The sequence below is a fragment of the Callorhinus ursinus genome, unplaced genomic scaffold, assembly GCF_003265705.2.
Source record: "Callorhinus ursinus isolate GAN/ISIS: 27379988/994484 unplaced genomic scaffold, GSC_fseal_2.0 scaffold61, whole genome shotgun sequence".
Lineage (NCBI taxonomy): Eukaryota > Metazoa > Chordata > Mammalia > Carnivora > Otariidae > Callorhinus > Callorhinus ursinus.
The window spans coordinates 1,192,497-1,213,452 of NW_027397123.1; the positions used below are offsets into that span (position 1 = coordinate 1,192,497).

Sequence of the window (20,956 nt, forward strand, 5' to 3'; positions counted from 1 at the left end):
AAAAAAAATGGGGCGCCTGGGTGGCTCAGTCATTAAGCGTCTGCCTTCGGCTCAGGTCATGATCCCAGGGTCCTGGGATCGAGCTCCACATAGGGCTCCCTGCTCAGTGGGAAGCCTCCTTCTCCCTCTCCCATTCTCCCTGCTTGTGTCCCCTCTCTCGCTGTGTCTCTCTCTGTCAAATAAATAAATAAAATCGTTAAAAATAAATAAATAAATAATAAATAAATAAATAAATAAATAAATAAAAATAACTAAAAATGTAAAAACCATTCATAGCTTACAGCCATACAAAAGCAGATGGATGGCTTTAGATTTTGCCTGGAGACCACAGTTTGCCAACTATTTAAACAACAGAACAAAGAGTTAAAGCTAATAAAGCCAGGGACTCCTGGCTGGCTCGGTCGGTAAAACATGTGACTCTTGATCTCGGGGTTGTGAGTTCAAGCCCCATGTTGGGTGTAGCGATTACATAAAAACAATATCTTAAGGGGCGCCTGGGTGGCTCAGTCGGTTAAGTGTCTGACTCTTGATTTCAGCTCAGGTCATGATCTCAGGGTTGTGAGATCACACCCCGCATCGGATTCCACCCTCAGTGGGGAGTCTGCTTGAGATTCTCTCTCCCTCTCCCCCCTGCTAAAATAAATAAAATAAAAATAAATAAAACCTTAAATAAATAAAGCTAATGAGCCAACAAAAGAATACAACGGGACAAAATTTACAGGTTCCAAAAGAAGGTAGAAAAGAAAAGGTAAACAAAGAAGAGGTGTTAAGTAGAAAATGAGCAATAAGATGATAAACTTAAGCATGCCTCTATCAATAATTAAATGTAAATGGTCTAAACATTTCAGTTAAAAGGCAGAAATTGTCAGACTGAATAAAAAAGCAAAACCAACTATATATGCTCCCTACAAGTAACACCCTTTAAATATAAGTATTAAAAGATAGGTTAAAAATAAAAGGGTGGGAAAAGATATACCATGCTAACAGCAGTTAGTCAAAAGAAAGCAGCAGTGAGTATTTTAATATCAGACTAGACTTTAGAGCAAGGAATATTACTCTATAGGTATAGAGAGGGTTACTTCATAATGATAAAGAGGTCAATTAAGCAAGAGAACATAATAATTCTAAACATTTGTGCCCCTAATAACAGAGCATAGGAGAAACAGACAAATCCACAATGACTGTTGGAGATTTCAATGCCCCCCCGCAATAAGTGATAGAAAAAGGAGATAGAAATCATCAGCAAGGCTATATAAAACTATGGTAAAGCTATAAGCCAATAGGACCTCTAACTGACATTTAGAGAACACTACACCTAACAACAGCAGAATACCCATTCTTTTCAAGTACACACATGTTCAGCACCATAAAATAATTCTCAATAAATTTAAGAGGATTCAAGTCATACAAAGTATCCTCTTGGTCTACGATGGAATTAAATTAGAAATCAATAAAAGAAAGATATTTGGAAGACTTTCCAACTATCTGGAAACCAAATAACATATTTCTTCTTCTTCTTCTTCTTCTTCTTCTTTTTAATTTCTTTAGGGGCATCTGGGTGGCATTTGATTGGGCAACCAACTCTTGGTTTCAGCTCAGGTCGTGATCTCAGGGTCATGGGATCTCAGGGTCAATGAAAGCCCTGCATTAGGCTCCGCACAGAGCCTGCTTGGGTTTCTCTCTCCCTCACCTCTGCCCTTACCCCCCCAAAATAAATAAATAATTTTTTAAAAGATTTTATTTATTTATTTTACAAGGAGAGACACAGCGAGAGAGGGAACATAAGCAGGGGAGTGGGAGAGGGAGAAGCAGGCTCCCCACTGAGCAGGGAGCCCGATGTGGGGCTCGATCCCAGGACCCTGGGATCATGACCTGAGCCGAAGGCAGGCACCTAATGACTGAGCCACCCAGGCGCCCCTAAATAAATAAATCTTAAAAAAAAAAATTTATTCCTTTATTTTAGAGAGAGAGAGAGCACAAGCAGGAGGGGCAGAGGAAAAGGGAGAGAGAATCCCAAGCAGACTCCACACTGAGCATAGAGCCCAACGGGGAGGCTCATCCCAGGACCCCGAGATCACAACCTGAGCGGAAACCAAGAGTCAGACGCTCAACCGACTACGCCACCCAGGCACCCCTAAATAACATATTTCTAAATAATCCACTGGCCAAAGAAGAAATCAAAAGAGAAACTACAAAGTATCTTGAATTAAATGAACATGAAAACACAGCATATCAGAATTTGTGAGAGACTGCTAAAGCATTACTATGGGAAATTTACAGCATGAAACAACTATACTAGAAAAGTCTCAAAATGATCTCAGCTGCCATCTTAAGAAACTAAAAAAAAAAAAAAAAAAAAAGAAAAAAATAAACCCAAAGTAAAAACAAAAAAAAAAAAAAAAAAAAAAAAAAAAAAAGAACAAATTAAACCCAAAGTAAGCAGAAGAGGGCAATAATGAAAATCAGAACAGAGATCAATGAAATAAAAAGCAGAAAACCAATAAAGAAAATTATTGAAACCTAAGCGGGGGTCTTTGAAAAGATCACTATTTCCTGAGTGCCTCTTATAGGTCAAGCACTGTTTAGTCACTGTGGATAGAACAGCAAAAGCAATACACAAAAAACCCCAGTGCAATCCCTCATGGGCCCTTACAACTCTTGTTCCTTCTACCCCGAGAGCCCTGCCCCAGATGATCTACTGGTCTCGATTTGCTGCTTTATTTTTTCCCCAAAGAACTTACTCCCTTCAGACACACCATTTTTCTGCCTTTCTTGTATATTGTTTTTCATTTTTCTTTGTTTCTTCCTTTCCTTCTCTGCCCCTTTCTTTCGTTCCTTGTCTCTCCTTGTTTTCCCTCCCTCCCTTCCTTCCTGTCAGTCTGTCTGTCCTTCTGTCTATATACCTACCCTAGAATGTAAACTCCACAAGGATGTAAGTTTTTGTTTGTTTTCTTCACTGCTTTATCACAGCACCTAAAAAGGGCCTGGAAGGTGGTAGTGTTCAATAAACATTAAACACCAATCAATCCCTGCTCGTGGAGCTTACATTTTCTCTTTGAATGTAAGATCTGAAGATCAGTGCTCAGAAGGTAGAATCTTAGAGTCAAGGCCAAGTATTAATTTTGGAAATACAAGTTCAAGGCGCATGAATCAGGAGCTGAGGATCAAGGATCGTATTTGGAGGTAGGAGGTCAGGAGGGGCCTGTCTGAACACAGCTCTAACGAAAGTCTCAGGACTAGGGTCCGTAAATCAATGGATAGGGATGTGGAGCTCGATGAACCGCAGTTCAAGAAAGGAAGGTCAGAGAAATTAAGGGGTTAGGGTCAGAGTTGGATAGGAGATTGGTTTTACTAAAGGTTAGGACTTGGGGGTTAGAGGTCAGAAAGTCGAGCATCAGAAGTTAGATTTAGGAGTGAAAGGTGAGGAAGCCGGGGCCAGAGACTAATAGGGAATCCGACGTCGGATCCTAGGGCCGGGTCTGGCAGCCTAAAGTTCACTCACGTGTCCCCATCCTCAGTGACGTAGCCGAAGACGAGGGGCGCCCACGACAGCCCCGGGCCCAGCTCGGCGCCCAACCCCGGTCCTCCGGGGGCTGCTGCGTCCGGACCCAGAGAGCCCAGACCGCTGTCGCACCATTCGTCGGCCTCCGCAGCTTTCCCCAAGCACGCGACCCCGGCCATGGCCCCCGAAGCCTCAGGGGCCCCAGCGGCCGCCCGCCTGTAGCTAGGCTCTGCCTGAGGCCCTGGCGCTTCCGCCCTGCGGGGAATTCCCCAACACTCCCCCTTGACTCATCCAATCAGAGTGAGCCAAAGGGTACACGTCCCTCCCACTTACCACACTACGCCCAATCAGAGTATTCAGATGGACTGCGGCTCTCTACCCATTCCCACATTTTCCGGCCGCCCTTCACCAACATGGCTGCCTGCGCGGAGCACTCTGGGACTCGTAGTCCGGCCCTCGCGCGGCTTCCTAACATAAGAGCGGCGCGCGCCGGACGCTGTGCGAAAAACCCGTCTGCATCCTCGATGACTGCTGGGAGTTGTAGTTCTTTGCCCTATCTCTGCCCCTCCTGTTTCCGGTGCCGTCACGGGACAGAGCCGTCGGTGACAGCCCCGAGGGCCCCCGCCCCGCGCCCATGGCCGAGCCGGACCGTGAGTCGGGGGCCCCGGTGGGAGGGTCGGGCCGCGCCGGGGCCTGGCGGAGGGCTGCAGGCCCCGGGGCCCGAGGCGGGGCACGGTGGGGCTGGAGGTTGGGGCTGCATGGCGGGGAGTGGGATTCGGGGCGGGGGTGGAGGGTCGTTGCTAAGTGATCCATCTTGCTAGGTTGGTGGGTTTCTGGGTCGCGAGCTTTTAAGGGTCCGTTTGCCACGTCCCCCAAATTCCTAATGATCGCGTGTTTCTCGCACCTTGGTTGCTGAGGACCCTCGTTGCTAAGGACTTAGGTTGCCGCGGACCCGGTTGCTAAGGGTACCTGGTTGTTAGGCGGAACTGTAGGATGCTAGCGGACCCCTGGTGCCCCTCTCCTATCTCTTCCCTCTAGTTCCTGTGCCCCTCCTAAACATGCCATCCCCACTGCACCTCCTCTCCTAAACCCGTCTCTACTCAGAGTATTTTCTTATCTCCTCTCTTCCTTTTTAAATTTCCCTCTGTTAGTAAACCTAACCCTCCCTGCACACACACGCGCGCGCACGCACACACACACTATTTCCTTCCTCACTTCTAAGTCTTCCCGCATGCCCTGTATGCTTTGCTTTCTCCTCCCTCTCCTAAACCTTCCAGCCCCAGCCTCCTTGTCCCTCACTAACCACTTCTCCTGACAGCACTGTCTATTCTAATATGGTCTACTTTTCCCCATCCCCTCCCTTCCTCTACTCCACTTTTACCCCCACCTCCCACCCCAGTGTAATTAGCTTGGTGGGTCTTCTTGCCCCCTGCCCCTCTGCTTTGAAGCCCTTCATTCCAACTTAACCATGCCCCCCACTGTAACCACGTCTGCTCCCCCTCCTCCCCCAGCCTCTGACCCTCTGGAGACCCAGGCAGGGAAGGTGCAGGAGGCTCAGGTGAGATTTGGGGAAGGGTGGAGGGAAGGAGAGAGATGGACTTGTTCCCGCACCCCACACCGGGGGGAGGTGGCAAAGGGGACACAGTTACCCCAGGGCCCTCAGCTCACTGCCCCAGTCCCTTGCCCCAACTCCTGGTTCAGCCTCCTGGGGAATGGTGGATTCTGGGGACCGTCAGAGAAGGGTGTGCAGCCTCAACTCCAGGCCTGCCCTCCCAAACTTTTCTCTTTCCTTGCTCCCTCCCCCTATCCTTTCTGAACCTCATTTATGCTGGGCCTGGAAGAGACGGGCATCCGATTTGGTCCCTGAACACACAAATCTCATGGACAGGTGACTGGAAATGACCCTCCAGGGTGATTATGAAAGTAGCTCAAGGCAGAGTAAACTCTGTGGGGTCACAGAGACTCCAGCCGGTCCGTTCCCTGGGCGAACCCACAGGCTGGCCTAGGAGTCAGATTGAGGTGCAGACACCTCACAGTAAGTGAAGAGTGACTTAGAATTGTCTTAGGCAGGGTGAGAAATGGCGTTCCATGCAGAGTGCACAGCTTGTGCAAAGACTGGGGGGCATGAAGGGTATGATATGGTCACTAGCCTGGTGGCTGGGGGTGGTTAGCTAATTATAGCCGAGGTTAGCATTTATTGAGTACTTATACCAGCTGGGTACTCCGCTCAGTGCTTTATGTACATCATTTCATTTCATCTTCCCAGAATCCCTTGCAGGGGGGGGCAAGGCCTCCTGGGACCATTTTACAGATGAGGAATCTGAGGCAGAGCTGTTACGTAACTTGTCCTCTGGTCCCCCTGCTAGAAGAGCAGGGACCACTTTGCAACCCACAGCACCCTGCAGGTTGCCTTCCAGAAACTTCAGGAAGAGGTAGCCAGGCCGCCTCACAGAGACCTGAAGGCCCCAGCAGCACCTCCAGCTCCCCCTTAGGCCAAGTTGTTCCCACATGCTGGACAGGGCCCCTGAGTCCTCCCACAGAGCCTCGCTGTCTGCGGCCTGCAAGGCTGCCAACCCTCCCAGAGACGCGAGATCGCCACTCAGATGTAGGGCAGTGCAGAAGCTGAGATGCAAGCCCCTGACAGATGCACAGCAGGGCCACACTGAGGGGCTGAAAGCTTCCTGTCAGGCCGGGGCTTCTCCCTCGCCTGGATGCCGGGGCTCAGCCACTGTCACAGAGAAAGGTTTAATGTTAAAAAGGGATCCTCAGTCCCAGAAAGAGAGATTTGAGGGTGTAAATTGCAGCATTGTCTGTGATAAGGGCAACACTGGAAACAGCCCAAGTGGCCGTCAGTAGGCGGGTTAAATGAACTATGGCTCATCCTTACAATGCAACACTATGTAGTTTTTTTAAAGGACAAGGTGGTTCTATAGTATATTGTTCTGCGGAAGACGGAAGACGTTGTACTATGGCATGACCCATTTCTGGAAAACGAATGAGTTTTATGTGCAGAGAAAAAAATCTAGAGTCATTACCACTGTACTGTTAAGGGTGGTCATCGTGACCAGGGTGGGTGAGGGAACTAGAGGCAAGTGCCTCAAGTCACACATGGTCTAATGGTCAAAGTTTTTGCAAAGCTTATGGAAAAGCAATTAAAAAATTTAAACATGTTTGGAAGAGCAGTTCCTATTCAAAAAGGCTTGAAACCAGAGCAGAGAATGATGGGGGAGTCTGTCACTGGAGGGGTTTTAGGCAGGAGAGTGCGTTAGTCAGAACTGTGTTTTTGTGAGGTCTGTTGCAGGGCCCAGCCCTGGTGTAGCACACAGCAAGTATCCATTCGTTCAGTGATGGTTAGTTCTGGAGATCCTGCCAGGGGCCAGACGCTGTTCTTGGTGCTGGGCGTCCATGGGTAAAGATGAAAAATCCCACCATCTTGGAGCTGACGTCATGGCGGACTCCATAGCTGTTGGCGATTGGATGGTTAGACTGAAGAAGCCAGCAAGAGGGGCGCTTGGAGCGGAGGGCGGGGTGGGCCGACACAGCCAGGCCATCACCCAGAGGGCAGTAGAGTCCATCAGAGGTGGAGGCTGAGGCTGGGAGCTTAGGGAGGAGGCCAGGACAGGGCCCCCGGAGGGAGTACAGGCTGGACCAGATAGAGCCCCGGAGAGGGGACACATTATGATGGGAGGGCAGGAGAGGGAGACAAAGACTGGGGGACAGAAGCCACACTGAGATGGGGCCTAGGAGGAGGGGCAGGTTTAGGAGAGACGCTAAAGCCCAGTTTGAAATGTGGTGGGAAAGGGAGGCCAGGAGTCACTTAGGAGGAGGCATCCAGGAGGCTGTGGGAACCCCGGATCTGGGGACTAGGAGGTGGCATTATCAATGGCTAGGCCAAGACCATTGGCACAGATGAGGGAGCTAGCCCAGGGAAGGTGGAGAGAGGAGGTAGGGAGGGCCCAGGACAGAGTCTAGCACCGGCCATCTGGGAGCCTGGCTGAGCGGCGGAGTGGATAATGACGCTAGATAATGACACGGAGGGGCTGGACAGGTGGCGTCCAGGGCTCCAGGCAGGAGCGCTGAGGGCCCCAGGGGGAGGACGGGGGCGTTTCCACTGGCATCATTCACAGGAGTGGCTGTGGTGAGGAGGGCAGCGGGCCCACGCCGCAGGGGACAGGCAGGGCTGCAAGGCAAGGGCTCGGGACACCGGGCAATGTCAGCACTTCCCAAGCGCTTACCCCACTGGGTACTGCGCAGAGCACCTCCCCTGGGTTAACGCGTGTCATCCCAGATAGCCCTCTGATGGCCGTGCCACCTCCTCTGAGCTCCGTTTCCAAGATGAGGAGCATCAGACTCAGAACAGCAAAGAACTGACGCTCCTCAAGAGCAGGACCAGGTTTCTGCCCCATGCAGCCCATCCCAGAGCCCAAGCACACTGGCCCCCGGACCACCCCTCTCTTCCTTGGGCCCACTCCCAGCCGGAGCCTTTCCCCCCAGACCCGGGTGCCACCCTCCCCTCTCCTCCCTGCCTAACCCCACTTCTGGGGCCTGGTCACCCCACCCCCGCCCCTTCCAGGACTCAGATTCAGACACTGAGGAAGGAGCTGCAGGCGGAGAAGCCGAGAGTGAGTACCTTCCTTGGGAGTGGGGTTCTGGAGGAGCGGTTTAGGGCAGGGATGTAGTTGCTACCCCTCACCCCCACTGAGGGTGACAGTCAGAGTATGTATATTGGGTGCAATGCAACCTAGAGGTCCCCGGTTGTGGGAGGGTGGGGGATCCCAGGGCTGTCTGGGGCAGGGGCACTCGGGGCCCCAGTGCACCCCAACTGAACGCCCACCCTGCTGTTCTCGCTCTGCTTTTTGGCCAGTGGACTTCCTGCGGAATTTCTTCTCCCAGACACTGGGCCTGGGCACCCAGAAGGAGCGTCTGTTGGACGACCTGACCCTGGAAGGGGTGACGCGCTACATGCAGAGCGAGCGCTGTGAGTCCCCGCCCTGCCTTGCGCCACTTGCCCGGCCCCGGGCCCCAAGTGACTTCTCAGCCGCCGCCACTTGAACCATCACACCTTTTGCTTCCAAGTAACAAGAAACCCAGCTCCACCAGGCTTAGGCCAAAAAGGGAGTATTGACCCTCTAACTAAAATCCAGCGTTAAGCGTGGCTGGATTCAGAGGTTTCCGTGTTGTCAAGAATCTTAACCCCCTCTGGCGCAGCTTTTCTGTGTTGAGGTGGAAGGGACCTGACACTGACCGAGTGTCAGTTCCACCAGCCTAGTATCTCCTTCCAGGGGTTCAAGCGAAAGGGCAGAGATGGGCCCCAATTGGACCAGGTTGGGTCACGCTCCTGCCGCAAACCAACCACCGTGTCTCTGATTGGCCAGGCGTGGGTCACACCTCCATTGCTGATTGGCCAGACGTGTTTGACAGCCTGAAGGTGATACCAACAGTAATTACCCCATAGGGTCCTGAGGGGTGCAACACCTGAGTAGAGACGTAAATGCCCGGAAGAGGGCCCGGAAGAGCCGCGTGCCCTGTGACTATCACAGGAGGCGCGTTTCGGGGTGCTATGGAGGTGCCTCTCTACTAGGTCACCATGCCATTTCTGTTCCTTGCTGCAAGTTGAGGTCACCAGAGTCCGAGACACCGGGCCCTCGGCAGTCCTCAACTAGAACAATCGACCCTTTGAGGGCCCTGAACAGGCTTTTGTTGAGAACGTCTTCTCCCGTTTCCCTGTCCTCCAGCTGCTGCCGTCTCCCTGCTCAGGCGTCCAGGCTTGCTGCCCTGAGCCTCCCTCTCCCAGGCCGGGCCGGGCAGCTGTCTGCAGACATCTCCTCCCCCAAAGACAGCACAGGCAATGGCCGCAAAGCTCTGGTTGCTTCCATCCTCCCGCACTTGGGTTTTGGGACGGACAGTTGGCTCACGAGGCTGCCTATGAGGGGCACAGCGAAGAACAACAGTTAACTGAGCCGTCCCCATTTGCCAGGCACTGGGCTAGGCACTCGATAGGTGTGGTCTGGACAGAGGAGGAAGCGGAGGCCCAGAGAGGTTGTGACTCCATGCAGGGTCACACATCTGGTAAGAGGCAGGCAGGGCTCCTGAATCCAGAGCACATGCTCCCTCCCACGTGGCCCCAGCTGGGTCCAGCTGGCCCCGGTCCGATGGCAGCCCCGAGACAAAGCCGAGGGCTTCGTCACCCTTGCACAGGTTACCCCAGAAGTCCCTAGTTCACAGGCCTCACACTTGTGCCTGACCATCAGCTGACAGGCAGATGCCAGGGTCCCCCGTGGCAGGGCTGCCCGCCAGCAGCTGACGAGGCAACAGGGCTATTTCTGCACAGCCCCGTGTGCTTGGGAAATGATGGGACTCCTACCACACCCTCCCAACCTCTTTTCTGAAAGCCGGGAGGAAACGGAGTGAAGTGCTTATACGCGTACAAGTCCTGGGTCTCAAGAAGTGCAGCTGACTCAAAGAATAATAGCAGACACATCTATAGGGTCCGTTCAGTGCCGGGCACTGGTCTAAGCTTTACACGAATGAATTCATTCTCTTGACAGCCCCATGAAGTCAGTACTGTAATTAGGCCCATTTTACAGAGCAGGAAGCGGAAGCCCAGAGGGGAGATCTGAACTAAGACCCCTTCCCCCGCCCCGCTGGTGAGCAGGAGAGCCAAGATCTGAAGCCCTCTTATCTACCTGCTGTTCACTGGGTGAGGGCCAAGAGGGGCAAATCTTTGGTCTTCATCAGACTTCGGTGGCTGATGCGTGTTTGATTATAGAGGAAAGGAATATGCTGAAGGAACATGCTAGAAATAGATGGTCATTCAAGATTGTGTCCAAAAGGTGAGGCATAGCCAGAGATTTCTACAATAACATGTAGCTCTTCTGGGTGGGGGGAACCCCCACCGCTGCCCCCAGCCTTCTCTCTAAGAGCTCATACGTTTTTGTCTAGATCTAGTTAGGAGGGGAAACTTCTCTCCAAGTGGCCGTTTCTCGAATCTGTCTAATTTGGTATAATTTGAAATAGTAAATTCTTTGTCTCCATGCTGACTCTGCCACCAGTTGACTGCATGATCCTTCCTCTATCTGAGCCTTGGTTTTCTCATCTGTAAAGTGGGGGTGTTAATACACCCCCCCAAGATGATTGGGAAGACCATTCATGCATCTGAAATGCCCGCCGTGGGGCCTGGCACTGAGAATGGCGTCAGGGGCTGTGATGGGTGCTGTTATTTTGGGGCTGAGCGCACTGTCATATGATGCAGAAACTCCTCTCCTCCAGGTCGCAGGGTCATCTGCTTGGTGGGAGCTGGGATCTCCACGTGTAAGTGCGTCCCCTCCCCCCCAGTAGCCACCGTCATGTTGGGGGACCCCAATCCAGGGACTGGGGGAAGCCGTGTCTGAGCCCTTGATTGGGGGGGATTGATGGGGTATAGATGGGCCCGAGGTCCCTGACCCATTGCTCCCTGCCCCACCTCCCCCAGCCGCCGGCATCCCTGACTTCCGCTCCCCATCCACGGGCCTCTATGCCAACCTAGAGAAGTACCATCTTCCCTACCCGGAGGCCATCTTTGAGATTGGCTACTTCAAGGTATGTGCTCCCCAGGCAGGAATGTCTGTAATGGTGAGGGAGGGGTGGGGATCGCCTGACCCCAGCTCTCAGCTCACCAGGGGCATCTGGATGCCCACCAGCCCTCCGGTTCTCTCTCCCACAGAAACACCCAGAGCCCTTCTTTGCTCTTGCCAAGGAACTCTATCCTGGGCAGTTCAAGGTGAGCTCCTTTTTGCCAGGGGTGGGGCACAGGAAAGCTTGGGGGGACAGCAGGCATGGGAAAGGCTTCCTCTGGGGCCCTTCAGACAAGTGTCACGTGGTCATGAAGGCCCTGGGCTCCGGGCCACCTGGGTCCACCTCCTGGTCCCTCATTTCCTGCTCTTGTGACCTTGAGCCTCCGTTTTCCCATCTGAGAAATGGGGCTAGTGATGATTCCATGAGGTAAACCAGCCAGAGCGCCTGGAACACTTCCCGGCCGGTGGCGATGCATGGCCCCTGGGCTCCGTCACGACCGGCGTGGTTCCGCTTGCTCCCCTCCAGCCGACCATCTGTCACTACTTCATCCGCCTGCTGAAGGAGAAGGAGCTACTGCTGCGCTGCTACACGCAGGTAGGCGGCCGTGGGCACTGCACACCCCCCCTCGGCCTCAGTTTCCCCTTCTGTAAAGCAGAGGCCAGAAGAGCCCCGCCCTTCAGGTGTGTGGTGACATGGCAGGGAGCTCCGCTCAGCGCCATCCTGAGTGCGGGGGCAAGGGACCTCACGTGTGAGGGGCCACCATTTGCAGTGGAGATTTCCTGTTCTGTTAGGGTTTTCAGCACATGGCCACCGGGTGACCGGAGCTGACAAAATCAGCACACTGTGACCGCTTTCCAACCGGCAGATGGGGAGTCTTAAGGAAGGGGCATCTTTTTAGAATTTGCACAAAGGCCTCACGTGTGACACGGGCCATGGCTCATCCGTGTCGGGTGCTGAGCCAAGGGCCTTGCCCTGGAGCTCGCTGGCAAGGACAGCTCACGTTGTGGGCTTCTGGATTAGCCAGCAAGACATTTTGGGCGTCTCGCACCCCTCACCGTAAAAACTGGCGCCCCTACCTTTGATTTAGGAATGTGGTGTTTTATGAATGCACGTGAATACGTACTGAAATTACACAGCGCCAGTAACAGCTGTCATATCATGTTATATCATGTTGTAAATGACCCCCCAGGGCACTCCTGGGTGCTCAGTCGGTTGAGCGCCCCACTCTTGATTTCGGCTCAGGTCATGGTCTCGGGGTTTTGAGATCGAGCCCCACGTCAGGCTCCTCGCTCAGACTGAAGTCTGTTTGAGACTTTCTCTCCCTCTGCCTCTGCCCTTCCCCTCCCTGTGTGCTCGCTCACTCTCTCTCTCTCCTTCTAAAATAAATAAATAAATCTTAAAAAAAAATGATACCTCAGAACCCAAAATTATAGAAGAGAGAGAGAATACTTGAAGATAAACGGGCATTCTAACATTTTCTTCCTGCACCTGGCAATTTGGAGCCTGCCAGCCTGAGAAGCTGCCACCAGGGGGAGGATGAATTTCTTTTAAGTCCAGATTTCTCAAACGGGGGCAGGAGCCCGCTGCCTAGAACTGGAGGTGGTGGCCTGAGAAAGGACAGCCTCCTCCTTCCGGGCCGAGCCCCAGCTCAGGATAAACCTGACCTTTCTTCCCAGAGTCCATTTTATCCACGGGACGTGGCTCAGACACGACACACACAGCTCACTCCAAGCCAAGGGCTCCCTTGTGCGTGATTTCATGGAATCCGCGCTGCGGCCCCGTGTCATCATCTTCTGTCATAAGTGCTTACTGAGTGCCAAGCCCGCGTCAGGCCCTGCTGGTGGCGATATCCCTGCCCTCCTAGAGCTGACAGTCTGCTGTGGGGAGAGAGACAGTGGACAGCACGGGTGGGAAGCACAGCTAGGGTGTGATGGGGTCTGTGGAGCACGATTAAGCCCGAAAGGGAATTAGAAGTGTTGGGGCGGGGGGAGGGATGCTGTTGTCAACAGGCATCAGGGAAGGCCTCACTGAGGAGGGTGCATTTAGACAAAGACCTCTAGGAGGGGACGGAGGGAGCCACGGGATCATCTAGGGGGAGAGTGGGTTCCAGGCAAAGGGAACAGCCGGGGCAAAGGTCCTGAGGTGAGACTGTATTTGGCATGTTCGAGAAGCTGCATCCGAGTGAGCAGAGAGAACGGCAGGAGAGAACGGAGGAGGTGAGCTCAGGGAGGGGACGGGGACTGACCATGTGGAATCTTGGGGCCACAGCAAGGGCTGAATGAGAGGGAGCCACAGGAGGGCTCTGAGCAGGGTGGGACGTGACCTGACGCAGGGGTCCCTCTGACTGCATGTCGGGGACAACTCGGGGGTGCAGAGACCAAGGAGGAGGCTGCCGTGACGTTCGGAGCAGAGGATGGAGGCTGGCCCAGGGTGAGGGCCGCTGAGGGGAGAAGCGTGCAGGTTCGGAATCTGCTTGGAAGGTAGAGCGGGCAGGGCTGCCTCTCTGTGAAAGCCAGCAGCAGTTCGTTCTGGGGCCCGTGGGAAAGGTGCAGGCGTGTCTCCGCTACTGGCAACAGGGAATGCATGGCTTTAACAGCACACACCTCAGCAAAACGGCCGATTACAGAAAACAGACAAACGTGGGGGAAAAAAAAATGTTCCACTCTCATGTTTCAGGAGACCGCTTTGTTTGTTTTCTTAAAACTTGTCACCCTCTCCGTCAACCTCAGCCACTTTTTGAGTCACTGACCCAGTTTTCTGGAACACACTGTCTTCGCCTCTTTCTGGATTGTGATGATGTTGCACTTCTGGAGCTAGGTATGATCGCTATTTTTATCTCCAGATACAAGTCTCCATTCAAACATGAAAACAGTTGCCCTGTTCACTCAAGCCCCTGCGATCTCTGCAGCAAAGTAGCTTTTAAATATATTCATGGCATTTACCCTACACGTAGGGCTTGTACTGGGCTTTCTCTCACTTAACTTCCAGTGTGGAAGACCCTTCCAAATCCTCACCCACATAGCAGCTTCCTGCCCTTCCTTCCTTCCTCCCTCCCTCCCTCCCTCCCTCCCTCCCTCCCTTCCTTCCTTCCTTCCTTCCTTCCTTCCTTCCTTCAAGATTTTATTTTTAAGTAATCTCTCCATCCAACGTGGGACTCAAACTCCCAACCTCGAGCTCAAGAGTCGCACGCTCTGTTCTACCTAGTGAACCAGCCAGGCGCCCCCAACTTCATGCTTTTTCAAAACCGCTGTTGCCTTTGTGTCCATCAGGGGGACACAGTGTTCTGAAACAAAAAAAGGAGCCAAGGTTTAAAAAGCAAGAGAGTTCAGTTGAAAATCCGGACTTCAGGCTCCTCCTGCAGATTGAGAAGAGCTGGCTGTCCCCCGGGGGAGCACTGGGCTGGAGCTGGGTGGCCACTGCCCATCCTCACCGTGCCCTGCTTGCTGCCACACACCCAGGCCACATGTCACTCGCCGCATACCATCATGTGTTCATCACCACCTGTCCTTTAGGAGAGGGCGTCCTGGGGCCGTACTCCCCAGCCCTCAGCTTCCCTCCCTAGGCGCCACTGCTGTTGTTGGCTTCTCCTAACACCTTTATTTTTTTTTTAAGATTTTATTTATTTATTAGACAGAGAGCACACAAGCAGGGGGAGCGGCAGAGGGAGAGGGAGAGGCAGGTCCCCGCCGAGCAGGGAGCCTGATGCGGGGCTCCATCCCAGGACCCCGGGATCATGACCTGAGCCCAAGGCAGACTCTTAACTGATGAGCCACCCAGGTGCCCCTTGTATCACCTTTAAAAATATTCTATACACAGGCAAACAAATACACACCTCACGTATAGTTTTCCCACAGCCTTTGTTCTCCTGTGCCTTTTAACGTCTTGGAGGGATCATTTCCATATCAGGACATACAGGACAGCTGCATTCGTTTCTCGTTGGTGGTTTCTTTATCAGAAGTGGCCTCGGAAAAACAGAGGCGGCTCAGTAGTTCTTTTACATGCTGTTTAATTATTTGCACGCACACTGCTTGCTTCCTCACGTGTGAGGGGGGCTGTAGACTGAGTCAAGTAACAAAGACAAAGCTAATGCTGGGGGGGAGGGGAAAAGCTGCAGAGAGAGTCTGGGAACACTGGCTCTTGTCTGCACGTTTGGGGAACAAGCTGATTGCTGGCAGGGAGTGAAGAGAGCAGTTGGGGCCATCTGCCCTTGAAAGAGAACCCTTTCGGTTGTGCCTGGAGTCTCAGGGAGGCTGTGCTGGGTCAGCTGTGGGCTGCACGTGACCAACCGCCTCGGGGTGGCATCTGCCCGCGTGCTGGGGGCTCCTTCAGCACCTGCCTCCGCAGCATTCCTCACGGGCAAACAAAAGCTGCTGCGGGGGGGGGGGGGGGGGGGGTGCTGCATGCTTTAAGAAAAATGAGAGAGCACATATGTCTATGTGGAAGGGAAGAATAGTCTTGCTGGTTTAATGAGGAATATATTCGCGTCTTAAAAGAATGCCAGTTAATGTGCCGTCTGTGAAACAGACCACAGTAAGAAACCCGACTGCTGATTAGGAAAACAGTGATTAAAACCAAATAAACCCTCCTGATTCACTTATTTGTGTTACTGCTCAGCCAGGGCTGCCACAGACAGCTGTGCAGGTTGGGTACTGCACAAGGATGCCACATTTGAGGGCGCTCTATTTCCAACAGAGCCACTATAGGCTTGTCCATCAATGCCAACAAATTTCTGGCAGGTGCCACTAACGTCATGTGGTCCCAACAAAAAAAACAAGTTTTCTGAAAAATGGAAACAAAGTGGCCTGACTATGCAGAAACACTCCATCTGGTGGTATGAGTTTGTGCTCCACCTTTAACCATCTGTGACTTTCACACTTTGGTGACCCCTGAGAATGAGCAGATGAGTTTATAGAGCAAATTCTGCCCCTTGCTTCTCCCTCCCTTCCTTCTCCCTCTCTGCCATTTGCTTCTCTTCGCAGCGCCCTGCTCTGCCTTCTGCCGCCGAGGGGGCTGTGTCTCACTCCTGAGCCTCTTCCCTCCGTCTCTCCCTCCAGAACATAGACACGCTAGAGCGAGTGGCGGGCCTGGAGTCTGAGGACCTGGTGGAGGCCCACGGCACCTTCTACACCTCGCACTGCATCAGCCCCCTCTGCCGACGGGAGTACTCGCTCAGCTGGATGAAAGGTGAGGCTCTGGAGGTCATCCTCGAGGGCAGGCCTCCTGCCCACTGTCTGCTCCTCAGGGGCTCCAGGCGGTGGGCACCCACTCCGTCCTGCTCCGTGGCCGACGGCAGCCCCTGGAGATGAGGCGGCCTCGGGGTTTCGTTGCTCCCAACACCAACTCACAGCTGGGTTATGATGGAAGCAAGCTCCACACCCAGCTCAGCCATGCAGAGACGTGTGTTGGCATAGAAGCTACCAGAAGGGCACATGGTCTGTTCTGTGCGGTCACAAGGCCCCCAGCTCTCTCTTACACGAGGGCTCTGACCTGACCTTACACAACGGTCCTGTGTGGGCAAACGCAACGACATTCGAATCCAGATCAGCGCTGTCCCATATGGGGGCCACTGCCGCCTGTGGCTCTCGGCCACTCACAGATGTAACCAACGGTACCAAGGATCTGAATTTGGAATTTTACATCATTTTTAGTAATTTCAGTGTTAAAAGTCACACGTGGCTGTGACCACCATATTGGACAGGACTGAGCTAGCGGCACAGGGTCCAACGGCCTGTGAGTCAGACTCCATGGAATGTGAACCTGGACACAGGCCTGGCTAGGGACAAGGGCTGGCGGCTGTCCCTAGGGGTGCAGACAACAGGGCTTGTTGAAGTCAGCGTCCCAGTTCACGGAAGAGCAGAGTGTCCAGAACAGAGGGGGGAGAAAGTCAGCCAGTCCACATTTCTCGAATGCCAGTGAGAATCTTGTCTGACATCCATTGTGCTGCCCAGAAGCCCCGCATTTCACCCCTGGCAAGCCACTGCTGACATTCTTTATGCTGACTTCACAAAGCCTCTGGTGTCCGTGTGAGACAGCGACAGCTGCGGCATTTGTGGTGGGGCCACTGGAGGGTGGCCTTTCTGCCTAGATGCCGGCTGACCGCCGCTGGGGTGACCCTTCCAGAATAGCTCGAGTGCGCGCAGCCGGGGTGAATGGACAATGAACACCACCCCCTTATGTGTCCCTGACAGCAATAGCGCGTGCAGCCCCCACAAAATCCTAAACGCTGTCAATGCCGAAATGTTTTCAGTTCCTTTACAGACATCACAACAGGGCTCTGTAAATGTTTGTTGAAGGAATGAATGAAGAGCTGAACAAACAAGCCAGGATTCTGTGGGTTGGTTGCAAGTGACAGAATGCTTTTCAAGCTTCCTTAATCAATAAGCGATAAGGAGCATGATTATCCTAAGGATGGTGCGTGTGTGTGTGTGTGTGTGTGTGTGTGTGTGTGGAGGTGTCTGTCCCAGAACCCAAGGATGGGAAGCAGCTGGGCCTAAGGATGTATCCCCATCCCAGGATCGTCTGCAGATTCTTCCCTCTCTCTGTCACCAGGCCTGGGACTCACCAGGCCTCTCACCCAGGATAAAATAGAGCTGCCCTCCAAGACCCACTAGGAGAGCTTTTTTTTTTTTTTTAAGATTGATTGATTGATTGATTGATTGATTTGACAGAGAGAGACACAGCGAGAGAGGGAACACAAGCAGGGGGAGAGGGAGAGGGAGAAGCAGGCTTCCTGCCGAACAGGGAGCCCAGTGTGGGGCTCGATCCCAGGACCCTGGGATCATGACCCGAGCTGAAGGCAGACGCTTAACGACTGAGCCACCCAGGTGCCCCTCCACTAGGAGAGCTTTATTGCCCAGGTCAGGGGTTGGTGGGATCCAGTTACCCCTGTAAAGGGCAAACGTCTGCTCATCGTCTGTTCTGGTGTTTATTCTTTAAGTCCATAGCTGTAGCCTGGTGCGTGGAGCCCCCCTGGAATCCTGGGGGGTGGGAGGAGGTGCGGGGGATAGCTCTCTGAGAAGGGTGAGCAGGGCAAACACCCCAGGAGGCTCCCCAGCGACTGAGGTGTATTTGTGGACAATGAAGGCTGGCTGCAGCCCCAGACCCCAGCCCAGAGTCGCTTACCTCCTTCCCTCCCTTCCCCTTCTCCACGCCCAGAGAAGATCTTCTCCGAGGTGACTCCCAAGTGTGAGAAATGTCACAGCGTGGTGAAGCCTGGTGAGCCTCGGGGCCAGGGACCAACCCAGAGAGATTTGGGCTGGGACCCCCACCCCTCCATAAGCCCCTTCCCAAGAAGGCCACACGCCCCATCCACCCCACTTCGGGCCACCCTCCCTCCCTGACCAGTGCCCCGGATCTGTCCCCACTGCTCCACAGCTCCTACCCCAGCCCTCGGGTCTGCCTTCTGCTCCTGCCCTCTCTCTCTCTCTCTCTCTCTGACCCTGACTCTGCCTCCCATTTCACCCTCTCTTCCTGTGTCTGTCTGTCCATATGCCTCAGACATCGTGTTCTTCGGTGAGAACCTCCCAGCAAGGTTCTTCTCCTGCATGCAGTCAGTAAGTGGCCCCGTGCTCCCTGACGTGGGGGCAGCCAGGGCCGGGCCCTGGGGCAGGTGGCTTCCCCAACTAGCTGCAGATGGGGGGTGGCGGGAGGCAGCCCAGCCCCTGCTGAGCCTCCAGAGCCCTCACTGGCTGCCCTCCCTTCATAGGACTTCTTGAAGGTGGATCTCCTCATCATCATGGGTACCTCCCTGCAGGTGCAGCCCTTTGCATCCCTCATCAGCAAGTAGGTTGGGGGTTGGGACTGGGAGGGGGGCTGCTGGGGGCTGGGGGAGCCAGGACAGGTCCTCACCACTGAGCTCGCCATCCCCCAGGGCACCCCTCTCTACCCCACGCCTGCTCATCAACAAGGAGAAGACTGGGCAGGTGAGTTGGCTTTTGAGGCCCCCTCTGATTTTCCCTCTTCCTCCTCCTCACACGGGTCCCACATTCCCTTTCACTGGCTTCCTGGGAAACTGGGACCCCCCAGCTCAGAACCAGGCGTTCTAGAATCCAGAGGGGTCAGATTCCAGGTCACCTGGACTCTGATTCTACAGGCCTCTGGGTCACTCGGGACCCTTCTGAGCAAGGGCTAGAACCCCACCTTGAAGTGACTGAAGCCAGGACAGGAATGCTTAGCTTTGTTCAAGTGAAGAGTCAGGGCAAGCCGGACCCAGGGCCCACAGCCCAGCACTGGGATGCGCCCACTCCTGCTTTTGGCTCTTTTCCTGAGGTGGTCTCGCTCCCCCATCCCTCAGCAGGGATGGTTCCTCGAACAGGCCAAACGTGCCATGTGCCAGGCGCTGTTCTAAGCACTTCCTTTTTTTTTTTTTTTTTAATTTGTTTTATTTTATTTTGTGTTTTTTTTTTTATTTTCAGTAGGCTCCACACCCAACATGGGGCTTGAACTCACGACCCTGAGATCAAGAGTCGCATGCTCTACCTACAGAGCCGGCCAGGCGCCCCCTAAGCACTTTCTAAGTATTCACCCGCTGACAGCACACTGCTAGGAGCGGTTTGGTGATGGCCCCCACTCTACAGATAAGGAAACTGAGGTTCAGGGAGGCCAGGTCACTTGAGCGAAGTCACAGAGCAGGGAACACACCCCAGCCCATCGGGCTCCCGGGTCTGTGTTCTGAGCTTCCCTCTCCCCCACAGACTGACCCTTTCCTGGGGATGATGATGGGCCTCGGAGGAGGCATGGACTTCGACTCCAAGAAGGCCTACAGGTGAGTCCTGGGCCTGCGAGGGTCACAGCCGAGGTGGGAAGGCGCTCGGACCGGGCAGGGCGGGAAGGGGCCTGGGACAAGCCTGGGAGCTCTGACTCTCCCACCCACAGGGACGTGGCCTGGCTGGGTGACTGTGACCAGGGCTGCCTGGCCCTCGCCGACCTCCTCGGATGGAAGGTAAGGAGTCTGGGCCACCTCGGCCCACCCTGAGCCCTGTCCCTAGACCCCTGCCCCACAGGTCCTCTGACCCCATGATGCATGGTGACCTCTGACCTCTGTGAACTTTGCCCCCTGCAGAAGGAGCTGGAGGACCTCGTCCGGAAGGAGCATGCCATCATTGATGCCCAGGCAGGGTCAGGGAGCCCCAACCCCAACACTTCAGCTTCCCCCGGGAATTCTGCACCTCCTGCCAAGGAGGAGGCCAGGACCATGGAGGGGGAGCAGGGCCAGTGACAGCTGCACCTCCCGGGACAGCAGAGCCGCCACCAGCCCTGGCCCCCTCTAACTTGCAGCTCTTGTCTGGGGAGCTCAGAACATTGCCCCAGTCTCCTAACTACCCCCTCTCAAAACTGGGGTCCCAGCCCCCTGACCCTGGCAAATCTCTAACAGCACCCAGGGGCCGAGGCCTGGGCAGCTCAGCTGTAACAGCCGCGGGGTGCGGGTCAACCTCCCCTAATCTCTAACTGCTTCCGGGGCCAGGGCTGCCGCTAAACTCCTAACTGTTCTGGACAGGGGCCCCGGGGCTCCCCAGGGCTCCCCATGCCCTCCACTGCTCCTAGGGGGCCTGTGGCCAAGTCGGCCAAGTCTAATGTACCCTGGGTGGAGTGTGGGCCCTCCAGACATAACACCCCCTGGGGGGAGCTGAGCCTGAAGGCCTCCCCAGTCTGTGCCTCCCACTCCCAAAGTGGGTGCTGGACCCCTTCCCTTTGGGACCCACTTCCCCTGCCGGGAGGGGCAGATAGTGTTGCTTATTGGAGACATTAAAAACAAAAACAACTAACGATCAGCTATCCGGCCTCCCTGTTCCTTTCCGTGAGCACACAAAGCAGCAGCTGGAGGGAGGGGGCTAGAGGAACCAGAACACCTCCAGGCTCTCGTGGGAGACAGCCGAGGGTACTGACAGGGGACTCGGGGGT

At 54.2% G+C, this 20,956-nt stretch overlaps 2 protein-coding genes across 7 annotated transcripts in view; one reads left to right on the forward strand and one right to left on the reverse strand.

Annotated features, from left to right (window-relative positions):
• NFKBIB (NFKB inhibitor beta) overlaps positions 1 to 3,764 on the reverse strand; it is a 9,363-nt gene extending 5,599 nt beyond the window's left edge. Inside the window, exon 1 of the mRNA XM_025854310.2 lies at positions 3,503 to 3,764. Within this exon, the coding sequence (XP_025710095.1) occupies positions 3,503 to 3,681 (179 nt within the window). The 5' untranslated portion in view covers positions 3,682 to 3,764. The remainder of the gene's footprint in view (positions 1 to 3,502) is intronic.
• Positions 3,765 to 3,794: 30 nt separating this feature from the next.
• SIRT2 (sirtuin 2) lies at positions 3,795 to 20,826 on the forward strand. Of its 6 annotated transcripts, none has more exons than XM_025854287.2 (16): positions 4,052 to 4,152; positions 5,014 to 5,060; positions 8,076 to 8,124; positions 8,367 to 8,480; positions 10,772 to 10,813; positions 10,974 to 11,080; positions 11,205 to 11,261; positions 11,582 to 11,650; positions 16,111 to 16,240; positions 18,212 to 18,271; positions 18,554 to 18,609; positions 18,762 to 18,838; positions 18,927 to 18,978; positions 19,750 to 19,820; positions 19,931 to 19,997; positions 20,118 to 20,826. In XM_025854287.2, the coding sequence occupies exons 1-16, from the start codon at positions 4,137 to 4,139 to the stop codon at positions 20,271 to 20,273; spliced, it is 1,170 nt and encodes a 389-aa protein (XP_025710072.1). In that variant the 5' UTR covers positions 4,052 to 4,136; the 3' UTR covers positions 20,274 to 20,826. The 6 variants fall into 6 exon arrangements, with proteins under 6 accessions (XP_073741222.1, XP_025710071.2, XP_025710072.1 ...); XM_025854289.2 differs by lacking the exon at positions 5,014 to 5,060 and adding an exon at positions 7,791 to 7,895 and having other exon boundaries at positions 4,098 to 4,152; XM_073885120.1 differs by lacking the exon at positions 5,014 to 5,060 and adding an exon at positions 7,795 to 7,895 and having other exon boundaries at positions 4,118 to 4,152.
• Positions 20,827 to 20,956: the final 130 nt, after the last annotated feature.